This window comes from Hyla sarda, chromosome 3 (assembly GCF_029499605.1).
Source record: "Hyla sarda isolate aHylSar1 chromosome 3, aHylSar1.hap1, whole genome shotgun sequence".
Classification (NCBI taxonomy): domain Eukaryota; kingdom Metazoa; phylum Chordata; class Amphibia; order Anura; family Hylidae; genus Hyla; species Hyla sarda.
Window position 1 is genome coordinate 241,809,204 of NC_079191.1, and position 21,128 is coordinate 241,830,331.

Here is a 21,128-nt window from a genome sequence, read left to right on the forward strand (position 1 = left end):
TCTTCATCCACCTGGCGCATTGATCTGCCTTCTATCCTGCCTCACATGCTGCCACCACCGCGAGCATCTCCATCGGAGTAAGCCGGCGAGGGTCAGTCATTACAACAGCATGAACACCGCAGCTGCGGACCTCCGGCGTGGGAGCCTTCTGCCACAGCACCGCTCCCAGACCAAGTTCCACACGACGCTCTGCAGCCAAGCCTTCGCTTGCAAAGTACAACTGCTGCTCCGATCACCCTCGGCCCGTCGCAGCATGGGACCAGCGAACACGGTGAGCATTATATCTCCGTAGAGACTACAGGCAGTTTAGTCCAATTCATAAAGGGACTTTATAAACAGAAATCCAATTGCCGGTTCATCAGCATATTCCGGATAGTCGGCCAATCATTTAAAACTGCAGTGCTTCATACATTATAATTAATATTTACCATTAGGGCCCTATGGTTATTAATTTTATATATTATTGCTCTGTTCAAATGTCTTTTAATTTCTTTTAATTGATTTATTATATGATTGTTTTTGAATAAAATGTTTGCACATTGTTTAAACTAACTGTTTTCAAACCATCTTTTCACTGTGCACCCAGTAGGGTGGTATCCTTGAGGTGTGGTTGAAATTTTGCTTTAGATTTGTAAGTTACTTTTTTATCCTTCCAGTACTTATTAGCTGCTATATACTACAGAGAAAGTTCTTTTGTTTTTGTATTTTTTATTTCTGTCCACAGTGCTCTCTGCTGTCACCTCAGTCCGTATCAGGAACTGTCCAGAGAAGGAGAAAATCCCCATAGCAAACCTATGCTGCTCTGGACAGTTCCTGATACAGACAGAGGTGTCAGCAGAGAGCACTGTGGACAGAAAAAAAAAAAGAAATCCAAAAACAAAAGAATTTTCTCTGTAATATACAGCCGCTAATAAGTACTGGAAGGATAAAGATTTTTTAATAGAAGTCATCTACAAATCGGTTTTACTTTCTGGCATTAGTTGATTAAAAATAAATGTTTTCCACCAGAGTACTCCTTTAACATAAAGGATACACAAAAAGTAACACACTGGCCACTACTGACTACAAAAGGTAAACTTTAGGCCTTTACTTGCTGCTGCTACAGCATATACAGAGACTCAACAAACAGCACATCTGACATATGACCACGAGGGTGCTGAGGTTTACCCCCTATCTACACATACAGTATTTAGACATTTTATTTGACATTTTCTTAATCATGTCCTTATGTATTTTATTCTATTAATAAATTTAAAGATTAAAGGGGTACTCAGCCCCTAGAGATCTTATCTTTAAACTATGCATACTTTTGTCATTTTATAGATTCCTAAAGGAAAGACCTGCCAGCCTACATTCCAAGACCGACAACCTGTTAAACTGTATCTATCCGAGTGCTCTACAGTGCGAACCTACCGGCCCTTATACTGCGGGGTGTGCACAGATAAGAGATGCTGCATCCCCAACAAATCTAAAATGATAACTGTCCATTTCCAGTGCCCCAATGAGGGTTCGTTCTCTTGGAAAATGATGTGGATCACTTCCTGTGTGTGTCAAAAGACCTGTACTGACCCTGGAGATATATTTGCTCATCTTAAAATTTTGTGAGTAGCAGTTGACTAGGTTATATTCAGTAACTAAATGCTACCAACATATACAACCAGTTACTACTCTAACTGTAGTAGAAGATGCATTCAGAAACATAATGCATCAAGTTCACCCTATGCGAAGGGTTAAGAAATCTGGTCTGGCTCCTCTTTGAATTTTCTGTCTGTAAAAATAGCCAGTATGTATGAGGAGACCATGTTACTGAGCCATACCACTAAATCTATACATACTTGGCTGCACTTATAGGTTATACGTGTACCTAAAAATAGATGATAAGAAAAGCAAATAGATTATATATATATAAAAGCATATAACAAGTGATAAAACAAAAAGAGTGTTATAAAAGGTGGGGCGACAGTATATCCTTATGATAGACATTAGAGATGAGCGAACTTACAGTAAATTCGATTCGTCACGAACTTCTCGGCTCGGCAGTTGATGACTTTTCCTGCATAAATTAGTTCAGCCTTCAGGTGCTCCGGTGGGCTGGAAAAGGTGGATACATTCCTAGGAAAGAGTCTCCTAGGACTGTATCCACCTTTTCCAGCCCACCGGAGCACCGGAAAGCTGAACTCATTTATGCAGGAAAAGTCATCAACTACCGAGCCGAGAAGTTTGTGACGAATCGAATTTACTGTAAGTTCGCTCATCTCTGATAGACATATTGCAGTCTTTCCCCAGTTTGGGGTTTTATATTGGCTCTGTTTAAAAACCTGATGAATCTGTAAAACAACACTATCATTTTTTAGCATGTTCATTTTAGTACTCAATGTTAAATTGACAGCTTTCTGCCTATGCACGGTATCCAGCACTTCCATTAAAATGTAACTTTTTTTCCTTAAAAATCCATTAAAGACTACCTGTCATGAAACCATATTTTCTAAACTAACTCAGATTATATTCCCTAACTACTCCTTACACCCCTCCTGCCCTTTAAACATTTTCTGAGCTTAAAAAAGCTGTGTATATCATACCTTTCCCCTTGCTCACATGGCATGAGCTCCCAGCAGGCGCGACAACACTGAGGCCTGCGCGAGCTTTGCCTCTCCATTCCCCGCACGCACTGCGTTTGGTCTTGTGCCAAGCCGGGAGGAGACCAAACTAACTGTTTGACTTGAGGCAGGGAACAGAACAGAGCCACCTAGCAGCCGTTTTTTCAATTACCGTATTTTTCGCCCTATAGGATGCACCGGCGTATAAGACGCACCCAATTTATAGGTGCAAAATCAAAAAAAATAAAGATTTTGAACCCAATAGTGGTCTTCAACCTGCGGACCTCCAGATGTTGCAAAACTACAACTCCCAGCATGCCCGGACAGCCGTTGGCTGTCCGGGCATGCTGGGAGTTGTAGTTTTGCAACATCTGGAGGTCCGCAGATTGAAGACCACTGCATAGGAGGTAATACTCACGTGTCCCCGCCGCTCCGGACCCGTCACCGCTGCCCTGGATGTCACTCCATCGCTGTCGCCGTGTCCCCGTCGCTCCGGAACGTCTCTGCTGCCGGACGGGTATCCTCGCTCTCCGTCACCGCCATCACGTCGTTACGCACGCTGACGCACGTACGCGACAACGTGATGACGAGGAAGGAGAGGGCCGGCCATACAGGGGATCCCTTAACGGAGAAGACACTGAGGAGGCAGGTAAGGTCCCTCCCGGTGTCCAGTAAGCACTAACCCGGCTATTCAGTCGGGCTGTTCGGGACCGCCGCGGCATTCCCGAACAGCCGGGTTAGTGTCACTTTCCCTTCAGACGCGGCGGTCAGCTTTGATCATCGCGTCTGAAGGGTTAATACAGGGCATCATTGTGATCGGTGATGTCCTGTATTGGCCGCAGGTCTCGGCCGTTGATGGCCGCAGGGACCGCACGATAGGGGTGTATTCGCCGTATAAGGGGGAAGAAAAAGTGCGTCTTATACGGCGAAAAATACGGTATATTAAAAATATATAAAAGGTTGAGAAATTTAACAGCAAGTAATTAGCGAAGTGTCTTATAATTACATAAGGAACAATCTATTAAGTTTAGCTTGGTGACAGGTACTCTTTAAAGCTCAGTATCTCAACATGCAGTAAAAGGATAGAGTAAAGGCTTAAAGGTTTCAAACCACACTGGTTATTAAGGCTGGGTTCACCCATAGCTAATGAGCAGCATGGCAAACTACCGAACGGCAAAATGTGCATGTTTTACCCTGAATTACCTATTTTTATGAATACATTTACTCTGGTTTTATGAATACATGAGAGTCAGAGTGCCTTTCAAAATGACTTCAACTATAAGCAAAATAAAATACTATGTAGCAATATCGCATGGTCAATGTTCATTTTGAAAACTTGCATGTCATGGCAGTTCTGGCTGCATTGTGGGAATTTAGCCTTCAAAACAGGATAAATTAAGAGTAGATAAATTAAACATGCAAATTACCGTATTTTTCGTCCTATAGGACACACCGGCGTATAAGACTCACCCAATTTATAGGTGCAAAATCAAAAAAAAATTTTTTTTATTTTGAATCCAATAGTGGTCTTCAACCTGCGGACCTCCAGATGTTGCAAAACTACAACTCCCAGCATGCCCGGACAGCCGTTGGCTGTCCGGGCATGCTGGGAGTTGTAGTTTTGCAACATCTGGAGGTCCGCAGATTGAAGACCACTGCATAGGAGGTAATACTCACGTGTCCCCGCCGCTCCGGACCCGTCACCGCTGCCCTGGATGTCTCTGCTGCTGGCCGGGTATCATTGCTCTCCGTCGCCGCCATCACGTCGTTACGCACGCCGACGCACGTACTCGACGACGTGATGACGAGGAAGGAGAGCGCCGGCCATACAGGGGATCCCTGAACGGAGAGGACACCGAGGAGGCAGGTAAGGTCCCTCCCGGTGTCCTGTAAGCAATAACCCGGCTATTCATTTGGGCTGTTTGGGACCGCCGCGGTGGTCCCGAACAGCCCGACTGAGCAGCCGGGTTAGTGTCACTTTCCCTTCAGACGCGGCGGTCAGCTTTGATCGCCGCGTCTGAAGGGTTAATACAGGGCATCACCGCGATCGGTGATGTCCTGTATTAGCCGCGGGTCCCGACCGTTGATGGCCGCAGGGACCGCCGCGATAGGGATGTATTTGCCGTATAAGACGCACCGACTTTTCCCCCCCAGTTTTGGGGAAGAAAAAGTGCGTCTTATACGGCGAAAAATACGATACTTAAAAAGTACAATCAAAATATGTGTCCACATGCCTAATACAACGACAGTCTAACCAAATGTGTATGGCATTAGAAAATATATGGGATTCGATGACTGTTTGGAAAACGCGCAAAAATCTAGTTGGGTTTAAATGGGTTGTCTGGGGCTATGGGGCATTGCATCCGGGCATGGTCTTACCCGCAATCATCGCAATATGGTAGCTGCCTCCTCTTGTCTTAAAAGATTTCCTTCTGAGACATGCACAGGGCGGAAGTAGGGTGCCAGGGAGCAGATGGTGTAATGTCTTTCTACTCCCTCCAACAACCCCTTTAAAGAGGAGGTTGATGGTAGTCATTATTGGATACATACGAAATAAACTACCCCACAAAGACAAAATTATGCACCCCGGATGATTAACAGTTTTTTTCTAGTAAAGGGTTTTACTCAAATGATTCCTTATAGACCTGTTTCAGACAAATGTATGACAGGCACAAGCCCCAGTCTTACCATGGGTCTAAAAACCTGAATTAAAAGCATCAAAATATCAGATTCACTATGCCCCAAGTGTGGAGAGATCAATGCCGATACAATTTACTTATTGTGGAATTGCCCAAGAGTGAAAGTATTCTGGGAAGACGTTATAAAAGCTATAGAGAGTTGTCTTAAATTGAATCTGAACCCATCAATGAGATGTATCATCTTAGGGGAAACTTCAGAATTAACAGAATTCAAAACATTGATACCAAAACTTCTCATTCCAGCAAAATATCTAATTATGAGGAAATGGATGGACTCAAGCCCGCCATATAAAACTTTGGTTGTCATTGGTGAACAGAATTAAAATTTAGGAAGTGGAAAAAAAATAAATAAATAAAGAATAAAATTGAGAGGACATGGGGTTTATGGAAATGTTGAGTCGTGTGTCCCCCCCCCCCCCACACACACATTTATGTTCTGGGAGGGTGGGCATAATATTTGTATAATGAACATAAATGTATTGTAAGATTATACTTGTCAAAGAAACTGTGATAAATAAAGAAAGAAAGGAAAAAAATCATCATTGGGATTGGGTTTTAGTTTGGGTTATAAGGCTGGGTTTACATTACAGAATTTTCGAGGTGGGAAATTCTGTTTGGAAATTCCGATGCAGCAGCCTCCCATTGGTTTCAATAGCATTCTGCACACTTTTAAATTTCCGTAGATGACCAAGTACATTCTTTTGGCGGATTCGCTGAGGTATGTATTGCCGTCTATGGAGACAGTGGATATTCAATTGGTCCTAGAGCAGACTGATCAGTCAGCGCCTGCAGCAGATGAAACCTCCAGCTGGAATAGATTCTGTAATGTGAACCCAGCCTTAGTCTCACATTTTAAAATATGTGTATAGCTTATTATATAGTGAAATTTTAATAATTTACAGTGGTCCCTCAAGTTACAATATTAATTGGTTCCAGGACGACCATTGTATGTTGAAACCATTGTATGTTGAGACCATAACTCAATGGAAACCTGGTAATTGGTTCTAAAGGCCCAAAATGTCATCCAAAAATAGGAAAAAAGTGAGGATTAAAGAGAAATAAGTAGATAACTAATACAGAATAAAGCAAATCCTTACATATAAAAGTAAGAAAGATCTGCTGGAATCTGTAAATCACTGTCTATGTCAGTGTTTCCCAAGCAGGGAGCCTCCAGCTGTTGCAAAACTACAACTCCCAGCATGCCCGGACAGCCAAAGGCTGTCCGGGCATGCTGGGAGTTGTAGTTTTGCAACAGCTGGGGGCACCCTACTTGGGAAACACTGGTCTATGTAGAGGACAGGAGCTTCTTCAGGGTTCTGTACAGTACACAGTGTCCTAAAAAAGTTACATGGAGTCGCCTTCACCTGGTGTCCAAAGGAGCAGGTAACCCTGGTACAGGTAAAGTGTACAGAACATGTAATACCTCCCTGTACTGTAGGGGGCGCTACCAGACACCAGTCAGTGCATGTACTTCAGTAATACAGGTAAAGTGTACAGAACATGTAATACCTCCCTGTACTGTAGGGGGTGCTACCAGTCAGTGCATGCACTTCAGTAATACAGGGGTTTTACCAGTGAAATGCCCATTCTGATTGGTTGGTTCTTCCGGCTATTGATATGTTTTGCAGATCTTGACTGTTCATAGCATTGTACGTTGAGTCTGGTTTAAACTTACAATGGTCCAGAAAAGACCATTGTATGTTGAAACTATTGTATGTTGAGGCCATTGTAAGTTGAGGGATCACTGTATTATGTAAAGGGCTTTTCATTCTTATAATGCAACAGCAATAACAGAGCCATGAACGTGTTTAGTAGAGAAGAAAATTGCTCCCGAAGTGTGGACTATTTCCATAAGAAGAAGGTGGGTTTATTTACTAGCATACATCTGTACCGCAGTGTGGAGAGAATACATATATAAAGAATTGTTTATTTAATCACATCCATACGCAATGCAATATTTGTTATAGTAAATAAATACAGTCTGTCCTCCTGGAGCAGCAGACCCCACTATTCAATGAGGAATCCCAGTGTAACATGCAGTGAATGAAAAGTATAGATTATTCATCAAAGTATAAACTGCATGGAACTGTATCAGTCTATTTGTTCTTTATTGTAATGATCACATACAGTGCCAACACAATAAAAGAGGATTTCCGCTGTGAAATGTTGTGCGTTCCTTCCATTTATCATCTGAACTAAAGAAACATTGCTGCCATTTTACAGGAAAAAAATCCTCACATTTGTTACCTGGTGTTTAATGGCTGTGGGTTTTACCTGTGTGTATTAGCTCTTACAGAACTAGTCCATACAGAGTCTGCAGGCAAAGAAAGAATAAGTACCAGCTGCTAGGGTGTGGGGAAAATAGAACTTTACCCTAGCAAGATACAAATCCAGCATGCTTGGCCCAATCCACCAACATTATCTGTCGGGGGTAAGTCAGGTTGTTGCCATACACCTTAGACAGTCTGTCGAACTTGTCGGCATGTTTGGCCAACTTTAGTATGTGTATGGGCACCTTATCCCATTGCAGCACAGTTTTTCACACAGTGATCAGTGTTTTTGCCACTTCCTATTATGTATTCTAGAGTCCAAAAAGCCTTAAAGTGTACCTGTCATTTCAGGTCATTATATAACTTGTATATGACATATTTAGGCAGATTTCTGCTTTGCAGGCTTCATTTGTGTTTTTCAGTTCTCCCAAAGCTGGTGAGCAAAACCTAATGTCTATGGGTCTTTCATATACTGCACACACCCTGCGGTGGGGATCCTACACTTTTATGAACTACTCACGACAGTGCCTATTTAATAACAGACAGGCCTCTTCCATATGAGACATTTTCTGTCGGTCTGGCTAGTGTTCACATGACCCAGTTACATTGACGTATAGATGGAGCTGTTCTAGAATTTAACAGATGGCACTGTAAGACTAGTGATGGTCTGTGAGTGAACATTATTTAATAATTTAACGTAAGCACTAATAATTTTAAAACAAATATATAACATAACTCTTTAATTACAAAAAGATTTATTTTCAGTAACAGTAAAAAAAAAATAATCTACATAATAAATAGTATTTAAAAATATAAATTCTGTTCAAATGACACTTTAAAAATGTAGCCTGTTCTCTGTAAAAGCAGCATGAAAGGGGCTGTCCGATAAAAATGATATCATCCCCTATTCACAGGATAGCAGACAAGTATCTAAAAGCGGGAGTCTGACCGCTGGGAACTCCTTCAATCTCTGGAACAGAACCTCAGCTTTTAGTGAGAGCACATGCTTCAGACGACACACGCCCTATTCCATTGTATAGGAGTACTGGACATCTTCCGGAACAGCACTCCCAGATCTTCTTCTCTTCCACACAAATAAATGGAGCGTGTACAGTCTGCAGCACACGCTCTCACTGAAACCCGAGGTCTGGTTCCGGAGACTGCGGAGGTTCCAGTAGTTGGATCCCCCATGATACTGATACCCTATGCTGTGGATAGGGGATAAGCTATTTCATGGACAACCCTTGTTATATTTATAAAAAAAAATATCTCTGCACCAAATGTAGTCTCTAATTCCCATCCCCTCCCCTACAATAAATTCATTCTTTACATAAACAACAGACTGTTCATGACTGTTAGACTGCTATGTTAATTCTAGGAGGGTCAGGCATAGCTACCCCTTTATATATATCAAGCTGGTTGTATTCATCAATTAGGGAGGATAATGACGAGAGAGCATCTGTAAAAGAGCTTTGTTCCATGCCGTCCACTTGAAGGTAATGGTGCAGATGAGCCTACAATGAGGGAAAACATTAAATCAGATGCGTAACATAGGTTGACGGGATAAATTACGTTTACACACCGCTGCACAAAAACAGCAATACTAATCTATGAGACTAAAAGCTTCTTGCACATTTAAAATAAGTACTACAGGTCTCTTACACCTTAATCTTCTTTTAGCAGGTGTAAAGGTATTCTTTCAGCAGGTTAGCAGGTCAGGTAATAGCTCTTGGTATACTAATCACTATGGTACCTTGATTACACTACTCCGCTAGTACTACTCAACCACATACATATTCATTGCCCTCTCCTGTAGTGACATAGTGCAGTCCCGCATGGAAACCTTGCACTTGTGCAGTAACACCTTTGACAAAATGCGTTACTGCACAAGCACAATCCAAGTGGGATTGTGCTAAATCACTGCAGGGGAGGACTATGAATAATTATAAGGTTCAGGAATTATAGGAGCTGGTGGGTGGGAATAGTGGTGCACTTGGGGGCAAGGTACTGTCCCCCAGAACATCAAAGACCATCATTTGAATATTGTTGTTAATGAGGATTTCTCAAAAAACAGTGCAACGGAGCAACTTTATTAAAGGTACCATAGTGAGCAGTGTAACGAGAGCCATTACTCAATACCAGCAAGTTAGTATGGGCTAATCTGCTGAAGTTAGTATGGGCTAATCTGCTGAAATTAGTATGGGCTAATCTGCTGAAGTTAGTATGGGCTAATCTGCTGAAATTAGTATGGGCTAATCTGCTGAAGTTAGTATGGGCTAATCTGCTGAAATTAGTATGGGCTAATCTGCTGAAGTTAGTATTGGCTAATCTGCTGAAATTAGTATGGGCTAATCTGCTGAAGTTAGTATGGGCTAATCTGCTGAAGTTAGTATGGGCTAATCTGCTGAAATTAGTATGGGCTAATCTGCTGAAATTAGTATGGGCTAATCTGCTGAAATTAGTATGGGCTAATCTGCTGAAGTTAGTATGGGCTAATCTGCTGAAATTAGTATGGGCTAATCTGCTGAAATTAGTATGGGCTAATCTGCTGAAATTAGTATGGGCTAATCTGCTGAAATTAGTATGGGCTAATCTGCTGAAGTTAGTATTGGCTAATCTGCTGAAGTTAGTATGGGCTAATCTGCTGAAGTTAGTATGGGCTAATCTGCTGAAGTTGGTATGGGCTAATCTGCTGAAGTTAGTATGGGATAATCTGCTGAAATTAGTATGGGCTAATCTGCTGAAATTAGTATGGGCTAATCTGCTGAAGTTGGTATGGGCTAATCTGCTGAAATTAGTATGGGCTAATCTGCTGAAGTTAGTATTGGCTAATCTGCTGAAGTTAGTATGGGCTAATCTGCTGAAGTTAGTATGGGCTAATCTGCTGAAGTTGGTATGGGCTAATCTGCTGAAGTTAGTATGGGCTAATCTGCTGAAATTAGTATGGGCTAATCTGCTGAAATTAGTATGGGCTAATCTGCTGAAATTAGTATGGGCTAATCTGCTGAAGTTAGTATTGGCTAATCTGCTGAAATTAGTATGGGCTAATCTGCTGAAATTAGTATGGGCTAATCTGCTGAAATTAGTATGGGCTAATCTGCTGAAATTAGTATGGGCTAATCTGCTGAAATTAGTATGGGCTAATCTGCTGAAATTAGTATGGGCTAATCTGCTGAAGTTAGTATTGGCTAATCTGCTGAAGTTAGTATGGGCTAATCTGCTGAAGTTAGTATGGGCTAATCTGCTGAAGTTGGTATGGGCTAATCTGCTGAAGTTAGTATGGGCTAATCTGCTGAAATTAGTATGGGCTAATCTGCTGAAATTAGTATGGGCTAATCTGCTGAAGTTGGTATGGGCTAATCTGCTGAAATTAGTATGGGCTAATCTGCTGAAGTTGGTATGGGCTAATCTGCTGAAGTTAGTATGGGCTAATCTGCTGAAGTTAGTATGGGCTAATCTGCTGAAGTTAGTATGGGCTAATCTGCTGAAGTTAGTATGGGCTAATCTGCTGAAGTTAGTATGGGCTAATCTGCTGAAGTTAGTATGGGCTAATCTGCTGAAGTTGGTATGGGCTAATCTGCTGAAGTTAGTATGGGATAATCTGCTGAAATTAGTATGGGATAATCTGCTGAAATTAGTATAGGCTAATCTGCTGAAATTGGTATGGGCTAATCTGCTGAAATTAGTATGGGCTAATCTGCTGAAGTTGGTATGGGCTAATCTGCTGAAGTTAGTATGGGCTAATCTGCTGAAGTTAGTATGGGCTAATCTGCTGAAGTTAGTATGGGCTAATCTGCTGAAGTTAGTATGGGCTAATCTGCTGAAGTTAGTATGGGCTAATCTGCTGAAGTTAGTATGGGCTAATCTGCTGAAGTTAGTATGGGCTAATCTGCTGAAGTTAGTATGGGCTAATCTGCTGAAGTTAGTATGGGCTAATCTGCTGAAGTTAGTATGGGCTAATCTGCTGAAGTTGGTATGGGCTAATCTGCTGAAGTTGGTATGGGCTAATCTGCTGAAGTTAGTATGGGCTAATCTGCTGAAGTTAGTATGGGCTAATCTGCTGAAATTAGTATGGGCTAATCTGCTGAAATTAGTATGGGCTAATCTGCTGAAATTAGTATGGGCTAATCTGCTGACAGATTTTCTTTAAGGAATTGAAAAGATCCTCTTTTTTGCAATTTTTCTTCTATTTCATATGTAAAGCATAAAAAACTAATTTGAATAACTTTGGAATTCTTGGATACACTTCTAATCAGGGACTGATGTATGAGTAATAACGGGTGTACCCTGACAAACCACCCAGCTTTCCATGCCCTGCACAGGGCATGACTGGACTAACAGTTTATATCAACAGCACAAAACACTGTAAAAAATGATGACAATACATATTCTAATATAGGTCAGGCTAGAATTGATACACATACCTTCTTTCTGTAAAGTCTAGTAAACCTGTCTCTCAGATCTATAAATGTGGGTTTAACACAAGTGCTGTTGGCTAGTGCAAGGAGGGAATGGGTATGACCAACAGGAGGGACAGAACACAGACTTGTCTTCCATCCTTCTTGATTCCAAGAGACAAACTGCAGTGAAGGCTTTAGCCTAAAATAAAATACATGAATAATTCAAATGTATTGTTTATGTTTATTTTAATGTATTCAAATTATTATACGGTTTTGACTGACATATGGCATGATTCCTTTGTCACTAACACAGTCAAACAGGTGCTGCGGCCTGGTCAGCAAATGACCAATGTGATTCAGGTCTTAACATTTACTGATACTTCTTTATGGCTGGGTTTACAGAAAATGATTTCCTAAAGATCTCCTGGGATTCATTTAGCATAAGGGAGATTGCCCTCTATAACAACCATGTGCCCTAATAAAAAAAAGAAAATGGGAGAGCTTGAGATAGCCGAATGCTGTGTCTCCAGCAATCCCATAGAGATACATGGAGGGAGCGTGTCGGCCACCGCTTTGAGTGGTCGGACCCCCTATGATCTAAACCTTTGGATAGGGGAAACATTTTTGTGCATGATAGTTCTCCTTTAAGGTCATAGAGCTGTATTAGTCATCACTATATATGTGATGTCAATACAAAGTACAATTGGTGGTGCAAAAAAACAAGTCCTTATATGGGTCTGTAGGTAAAACATTGAAAGCGTTATGGCTATTAGAAGGAGAGGATGAAAAAAAAAAAGTTTAAACTAAAAAATAATAATGCCCTTAAGGGGTTAAAATAGTTTTCCAACAAGTTTAGTTTCAAAGTTAACCAGATCATTTACACCTAGGTTGCATATTTGTTGCAGATGTTACACTAGAAAATATACCTAACCTATACAGAGTAAATACCATTCTGATTAAAAATATACACTTCATAATGCAAATAACTACTTACCGTTCAATATTTCTGCGGAGGTCTGATATATGGACATTTCCTCTCACCATCAAAGCACATGCCAGGTAGAGACTGTGTTTAGGGTCTGCTCGGATTAACTGATGATCTTTGTTAAAGGCATCTGAAAACATCTGATCCAACCTAATATATTGAATGTAAAAGGTAACAAATATTTAAATAGGTTTTCATTTTAATGAACTTTCCAGCTATGGATTGCACAAGGATACACTTTGATAGTTTACATCTGCAATTGTACATTACCAATTTATTTAAATGGAAAAAGCACATGGTTAGAACAAGCCTTCCCTTGCTGTATGATCTGGATGAATTGGATGATCAGATGTAGTCATAATCAGACTTATCTAACGTCCCTCCCCTAATCTTCTTTTCATTATTTCTTTCTCCCTCAGAAACAAACACAAGACGAATAGTTAAAAAACATGAGATCCCCCAAGGCATATTCTGATATTCACTAGGTATATACAATTCCGCTAAATCAGAAGGTAACAAAATAATACAACTAGCTCCCTATTCAAGACCTCTCATTTATTTGCCAGAGCAGAGAGCAGCTACACAGATTCTTACCTTCTGGAGGACCCAGCACTTTCACTCTTTAGGGTCCTCCCAATGATATTAATGGGCAATGTTTAAAGCCTTATTGGTCTTTTGGAGTCACGAAGTGAAATTGAGCACTTACAACTGAGGTATAGAGAACAGCACAGGGAAGAGCTTCTTATGCCAAGAAAATGATCACATTAACCCTGATTCTAGAGCTTCATGGTGACACTAAGAAATATGGAGCAGTATCCATACCGGGTGACCCCACCCAGCTGATGTCAGTAACTATGGGTCACCGGTGATAGATGTCGTGCCTCTGCCAGCTATTAACTATTTGGATCCTACTGTCAAAGTTGACAATGGCATCTAAATGCAGGTTACAGCCATCATTGGTGGTGCAGTGGTTCGAACTCCTGGCCGTGGTGCAAGTGCGGCCAGGAGATAAGTTGTTCTGGCAGCCAGAGCGATTACCTGGGCCTCCATCACTGCAACAAAGCACAGACTGTATAGATCAATGCACTTCATAGGTACTGCATTGATCTGTAAAAGCCATATCATGATGGCTTACACAAGTCCCCTATAGGGACTAATAAAGTTTAGAAAATAAAAATAAACTCCAATAGTCTGCCTTTCATAATAAAATGTAAAATCAACCCAATTTTTCAAATGAAAAAGTGTAAACAAAAAACTCCTTAAACATGTTTAGTATCGCCACATGCGGTCATGTCCGAACTATCAAGATCTAACATAAACGAAACCGCGCAGTGGTGAATGGTGCAAATGTAAAAAAATACCGAACACCAGAATTGAGGTTTCTTGATTATATCTCATCCCAGAAAAAAAATAAAAAGCAATCAAAAAGCCTAATCAATCCCAAAATGACAATTAAAAAAAAAAAAGTTCTAAGAAGTTTCTAAATAGTAAGATGTGATGGAAACTACATATATTTTTTGTGTTTTCAAAGCATATATGTTTCAGAAAATTGAAAAAGGACATTCTAAAGTACAATTAGTCCCACAAAAAACACATCCTCATATGAGGCACAAGGTGAAAAAAGTTTTAATTTAAGGCAAGGAATAACATTTTTCTAATCAACTGGTGCTAGAAAGAGACAGATTTGTAAATTACTTCTATTTAAAAATCTTAATCCTTTCAGTACTTATCAGCTGCTGTATAAAACAGAGGAAGTTGTTAAGTTCTTTTCAGTCTGACCCGAGTGCTCTCTGCTGACACCTCTGTCTGCGTCAGGAACTGTCCAGAGCAAGAGAGGTTTACTATGGGGATTTGCTCCTACTCTGGACAGTTCATGACACGGACAGAGGTGTCAGCAGAGAGCACTGTGGTCAGACAGAAAATAAATATATGTGGATAATATATGAGGAGATGACCACAGGTCCTACCTTCTTGTTGGCACATTTACATCAGCCAGTGTATACAGGGGTGTCAGCAGAGAGCACTGTGGTCAGACAGAAAATAAATATATGTGGATAATATATGAGGAGATGACCACAGGTCCTACCTTCTTGTTGGCACATTTACATCAGCCAGTGTATACAGGGGTGTCAAGCTTGAGGTCAGGTAATGGAGATGTGGAAATGGGACCAGGTTCATTGTGATTTCATTAAGATCCATATTAAGTGGCCCTTCAAACCTTGCAGAGCTGAGTAAAGAGGAGACACAGTAAGGGTAAAGGTACACACTGAGTAACATTACTGGATGATGATAATAGTAAGAGACAGATTATTATGATTTCTTTAACAATATATGATAATAGCATATAATTTAAGAAGCAGAAAAACATTCCACACACATGTACTGTTCAGCAATGGCTGATGTAACATATCTGGCTTTGTTGCTCAGAGTAACCAATCACAATATAGCTTCTATTTCACATTCTGCTATTGAAAAAAAATAAAAGCTGTGTTTTCCCTGGTTGATATGGACAACAAAGTTAGTTTCTTTCAGACAATTTTAATTGAGACTTTATGTATGCATACATAAAGATAAATGACACATCAAATGATGGAGAATAGCATAATATCAAATTAGAATGTGTTAAAATAAAAATAATAAATAAAATAAATACATTATAAAAAAGAAGTCATATACATGAGATAAAGCATTGTATAAGGTTTCATATTATCCTACAAGTATACTGAAGTTTACAAACTTTTGATAGTTTGAATATTCATAATTCTTCACTCTCACATCGTAATTACATAAGAGTGAATGAATATGGGCCGCCATAGCTGAGCAAGGAGGACGGAAAAAAGGTGAGCTTGGCAAGCTGGCTCCCGCCTCCATTGCACAGAGGAGGTCATTTGCATACTAGCAATGGGGACTATGAGGAAGATTCATCAAAACTTGTGCAGAGGAAAATCCAACCAGTTGTCCATAGCAACCAATCAAATCAGGCCTCTGAAAAATAAAAGACGCGATCTGATTGCACTCCACTTTTCCTCAGCACAGTTCTTGATGAAGCTCCCCCTATATCTCTGAGATTGCTAGACCAAAGTAAAATCTCTTTGAACTCAAGTTTACCCGCATTATAACCCGGTATATTGGGTATAGTGCAGGAGACCAAACCTAAATTGTTGCTATGGGCAACAAAGACAGTTTTGATTATTTTCCACACCTGGGAGCTTGGTATCCTTGCTCTAGTAAAAATACAAATACAAAATAAGCTATAGGAAGCATGTTACCTGGTTAGATTGAGGAGTAAATTCGCCACTATGTTGTTCATGGCATCGAATGGCTTCTCACTTTCTTTAACGCCACCTTTATTAGAAGTAACCAGACTATTTGGCTTTACAGCTCCAAGCTTGCCAGAATTTGCCATCTGGTGAATTTTATTCACAATGTCAACTAAAGACTGAAAAATTAAAAATAAAATATTTCACAAATATGTATATCAAATACAAAAACGAACCGATTACCAAACAGCCTTTGGCTATGGGTGGAGGATACCTGTTTGGGAACAAACTGCTTTATGCACTTTATGGGCACTCTCCACAGGGTCTGTTTGGGAAACACTGTCATAAAGGATCTGTTCACATTATACACACAGCCTGACTTGCCACCCCTGTCCCTATCTGTCATCTTCCTGTGTAGCAACGCCTCTAGTGACAACACTGTTAATAGCGGAAAAGGTATACAGGACTAGGCCATAACAGGAATAGGGGTAAGTGATCTTCTGCTCACTGTTAACAGTATACAGCCATCTATATAGATGGCTGTATACTTTATAACCCCCCCAAGGAGTTAACTAGTGCTGGTTAGTAGCACCAGTTAGCTCTTTCCTTACTGGGCCCATATATAGTGCTAAGCCAAGAAAGGGGTTACAGTAAAACAGTGATCTATAGAGATTGATGGTTTACGGTATGTTCTTGCTGGAAGGAGATTTACCCGTGGCTGTATAGCTGTGGGCACAGCACAGCCCCGCTAGGAGCAAAGACAGTATACAGTGCTGCCCTATATAGCACTGTATACTATATGGATCACTGAGGTAAGTAAGTGATCAGAAATAAGTTGTTTGGAAGCCTTTGATGGGCAGGCCGATTCAGGATACAAGCACGGATCTAGTAGACTGGCACTTGTTAAAAGGACCGTTTAGATACTGTTCACATACTTAGGTTTTTAACGGCAATTATTGAATACAAAGCCAGGCATTCAAAAAGAGGAGACTTCAGTTTTTTCATAATACATGCCCTACATTTATTATCTGTTGCTGTTTTGTATTCAATAATTGCAAGTAACAACCTTAGATGGCCCAAATTATTGTCAGTGCAATCCAGTGATGATTCATATAGCCCTTCACTTACATCACCGTCAGTCCTACATCATGTGTACATATGGGGGGGGGGGGGGATGTACAGCAGACTAACAATGATTCCAATGATCAGCCAACTAACCTAGCAATGAATAATCAACCTGTTTTAGAGGTCCTTTATCTTTTAAGCATCCTGAGACCCTGAAAAAACCCTTTAAGAAAAAACGTTGAATCAAAAAGCAACTTACTTGATTTTCTATGGGCAGCACACAGTCGGCATGTTCCGTAAGTTCTCTCATTGCTAAAACACTGTTGTACGGAGATGTGACAACATCATCCTCGGCTGATGGATAGACAGAAGTGACAAATCTGTATACCTCAGGGAATTCATCCTCCAGTACATTCAGTACAAATGTACCTAAGCCTGAACCTGTGCCTGAGGGCATAAGTGAATTACAACATAAAATGAATAGACAATAAAAGCTTGGACTTAAATTGAGTCTGTTAGCTCTCCTGATTTGCTTGCAATAACCAATGTACTACATATTGCAGAGTATGCCGCTCACTTAAAGGGGGCACAGTTAGTATGAAAAGTACAAACATAATACAACTGTATGCAAACAAAGATGGTTCGGGACCCAACTGATCTTGAGGATAGGCCATCAGTTTTAAAACATTGGTTAATTCTATTATTTAAATGAGGATTTTTCTCTAAAAATCAATGTGAAAGTCAAGGAACAGAAAGAGCTTAGTGTTTCCTAGGCATTTATAGCTATCAAAAGTCTCTGCTGCAATTGATTACAACAAAAACAGCACAGTGAGACTTCCTGCTAGCTAGAGACACCTAGGAGACAGGGTTATGTCTGCTACTGTCAATCTTTACTGTCAAACATGGGAGCCAGTAGTAAGAGAAGCAAAGTGTCTTGACACAATTATTTAGAGATATCGGTCCTTTTAAAAAACAGCCATATTTAAGACAGGACTATGATTGCACCTTTACAACTAATAACATTTCTATTACCTACTGTACTGGATGTTTTTACACAAGTGACACACCACCATAATGGTTGTCACTTTAGCATACGTTTCTCAGCAACTGAAAACAAAATCTGCTACTTTCTTAGAATAAGCATTAGCAACAAAATAAGGGGCAGTTTATTCCTAGTTGCTGAGACTTTACTACTACTACAGCAACCCTATGACACTGTTGTCACCTTTGCAGACAAAGAGATATTTTTAGGTTTCCATTTCTATTATGTGCAGATATAATCTTAGGTCTTAGAAACCTTTAGCGCTAATAGTACAAGTCCATGAATTACATGACATGAGGGGGCGGGGCTATGAAGTCGCAAGCTCCTGGCGGCGGCTCCAGTGTTTGGAACAGTTTGTTCTAGGGATGTAAGAAAAAAATCGATTCTCGCGATAATCGCGATTTTTCATTTGCCGATACAGAATCGATTCAAAATATTTTTGAATCGATTCTTTTAGGGATGTGGAATTTTTAATAAAACGCACTTTATCTTACCTGCCAACGAGCCCGCGGAGCTCCGGTACAGGTGTTCGGTCCCCGGGCTGTATTCTTCTTACTTCCTGTTAGTCCGGCACGTCACATGGAGCTTCAGCCTATCACTGGCCGCAGCGATGTCCCGCCTCCGCTGGTGATAGGCTGAAGCTCCATGTGACGTGCTGGACTAACAGGAAGTAAGAAGAATACAGCCCGGGGACCGAACACCTGTACCGGAGCTCCGCGGGCTCGTTGGCAGGTAAGATAAAGTGCGTTTTATTTTATTTTGCAGCCCGGACGGGATAACATGAGAAAAGTGTGCACCGGAGTACTAGATCGCCGCTGTCAAAGCTGACAGCGGCGTCTATTGGGATCTATGAATGCTCCCAGGTGGGCGATATATCGCGATGTATCGTCACCTAGACGGTATCGCGATTCGAATCGAATCGCCAAATTCTTGGCGATTCACACCCCTAGTTTGTTCCAAACGTTGAGCAGCAGAATACCCCTTTAACTGTTTATTATTTATGCTATTCACAACTACACATGAGACCCAGAAAAGGATCAAGAAGAAAGCCTGCTATAACATACTATCAACCACTGATCCAAAAACCTATAGCAAACTACTTGTGCCAGTATTAAAATATACCTAGATCTACAGGGTAGCAAACAGACAGCTAGCAAAACATCTAACAATGTAGACTAGCAGTTAAAGGGCCTGTAGCTGTGGGAAATCCCAACACTGACTGCTAACCTGCCCTGCTCTGAAGACATGTGGATTCTATTCAGGCAGGAGACAATGTCTGATGAAAGTGCAATCCAGTAGCCTAATGCCAAAACCACACAACAGCTAGCTAGCATGCCTCGATAGTACTTTGGGAAGAACAGAAGTCCAGTGCGGTACTGGCAGTTTCAGATCGTCTATTCGTTAAAATCAGACATCAGGTCAATAGCAATGAACATGTAACGCATTTTACGGTGAAAATTTAACACTTACGATTAAGGGTGTGAACCACCTGAAACAAGTTACATGATCATTGATGTTGACTTAATGTCTGATTTGAATGAATAAATAATCTTAAACTGCGTATAGTGCATTGGACTTCTGTCCTTCCTGTAGGTGATGCCCTGCACCATCCGGGACGTCGTGGGGAGTGAAGAGTGAGCTGGGCATCAACTACTTTCGGCATTCAATAGTACTTTGTGACATCACTGTCCTTTTTTTAACCTGACAGAACATTATCCTGGATTAATAGAACTTATTCCTATTAAACAGCAGGAGTGAAGGAACAAGCAGGAGTTGAAGACTATTTAAATGATCCAATGCTACTGTCCACATGTCCCTTAGTCTACAACCTTGTATACAATTGGCAATCCTTTAAGGTAAATGTGCAATAAAGTTGTGTTCTCACCTCCTCCCATTGAATGAATAACAAAAAAACACTGCAGACAATCACACTGTTCTGCTGTTCTCCTTATGTTCTCCACAATCTGCTCTCGGTATTGGCAACCATACAGTTTGTTGCCAACTGCCCTGCATAAATATACATATGTACATTAATATACAACATACTTCTTACACAATGGATTCATAGTTTCTAATTTAAATCCTTTTCAGTTTAAAAAGGGACCCTAAAAGGTTTATGCAATTTCTATAAAAAAAAAGATGGACAGCTCCCAACAAAAATTTTACGAGGATAACTGGGTGCACCTGTACCCTCAGGTGAAATGACAGTCCTCAAATACCTCAGCCAAAAAGGTTTATGCAATTTCTATTAAAAAAAAAGATGGACAGCTCCCTACAAAAATTGTACAAGGTTAACTCGGTGCACCTGTACCCTCAGGTGAAATGACAATGGAATGGAAAATAATAGAGTTCCCAGTCCTCAAATACCTCAGCCAAAAAGGTTGTACAATGGATGTTTGGAAAGATGCATACATTTTATTATAAATAACTTTTACACATAAGATTTCTCACAACCTTTCTCACGTGTGATATAACATAAAAATATACATGATAATAAATGGACAATCTATAAAAGGGGAAACCTGTAAGATACAAGAAAAATGTCCAGTGAGTATGGAAGGACACTTCTGAATACCGTATTTATCGGGGTATACCACGCACCGGCCTATAACACGCACCCTCATTTTACCAAGGATATTTGGGTAAAAAAAGTTTTTTACCCAAATATCCATGATAAAATGAGGGTGCGTGTGTGCGCGTGTATACCCCGATATACCCCCAGGAAAGGCAGGGGGAGAGAGGCCGTCGCTGCCCGCTTCTCTCCCCCTGCCTTTCCTGGGGTCTAGAGCGCTGCTGTCGGCCCTTTTCAC

The 21,128-nt window shown here is 40.7% G+C and overlaps 2 protein-coding genes across 5 annotated transcripts in view; one reads left to right on the forward strand and one right to left on the reverse strand.

Moving 5' to 3' along the window:
• The window catches only part of CCN6 (cellular communication network factor 6), a 28,857-nt gene extending 26,907 nt beyond the window's left edge, over positions 1–1,950 (forward strand). Inside the window, exon 5 of the mRNA XM_056563591.1 lies at positions 1,324–1,950. Coding sequence (XP_056419566.1) covers positions 1,324–1,605 — 282 coding nt within the window. The 3' untranslated portion in view covers positions 1,606–1,950. The remainder of the gene's footprint in view (positions 1–1,323) is intronic.
• A 6,281-nt stretch (positions 1,951–8,231) lies between these two features.
• The window catches only part of TUBE1 (tubulin epsilon 1), an 85,564-nt gene continuing 72,667 nt past the window's right edge, over positions 8,232–21,128 (reverse strand). For 3 of the 4 annotated variants that reach the window (XM_056566342.1, XM_056566343.1, XM_056566345.1), the window contains 7 exons: positions 20,204–20,325; positions 17,536–17,723; positions 16,221–16,390; positions 15,038–15,178; positions 12,961–13,101; positions 11,991–12,165; positions 8,232–9,080 (listed from right to left, as the gene is read on the reverse strand). In XM_056566342.1, the coding sequence (XP_056422317.1) occupies positions 8,922–9,080; positions 11,991–12,165; positions 12,961–13,101; positions 15,038–15,178; positions 16,221–16,390; positions 17,536–17,723; positions 20,204–20,325 (1,096 nt within the window). In that variant the 3' untranslated portion in view covers positions 8,232–8,921. The remainder of the gene's footprint in view (positions 9,081–11,990; positions 12,166–12,960; positions 13,102–15,037; positions 15,179–16,220; positions 16,391–17,535; positions 17,724–20,203; positions 20,326–21,128) is intronic. The other variant, XM_056566344.1, reaches the window with a different exon arrangement.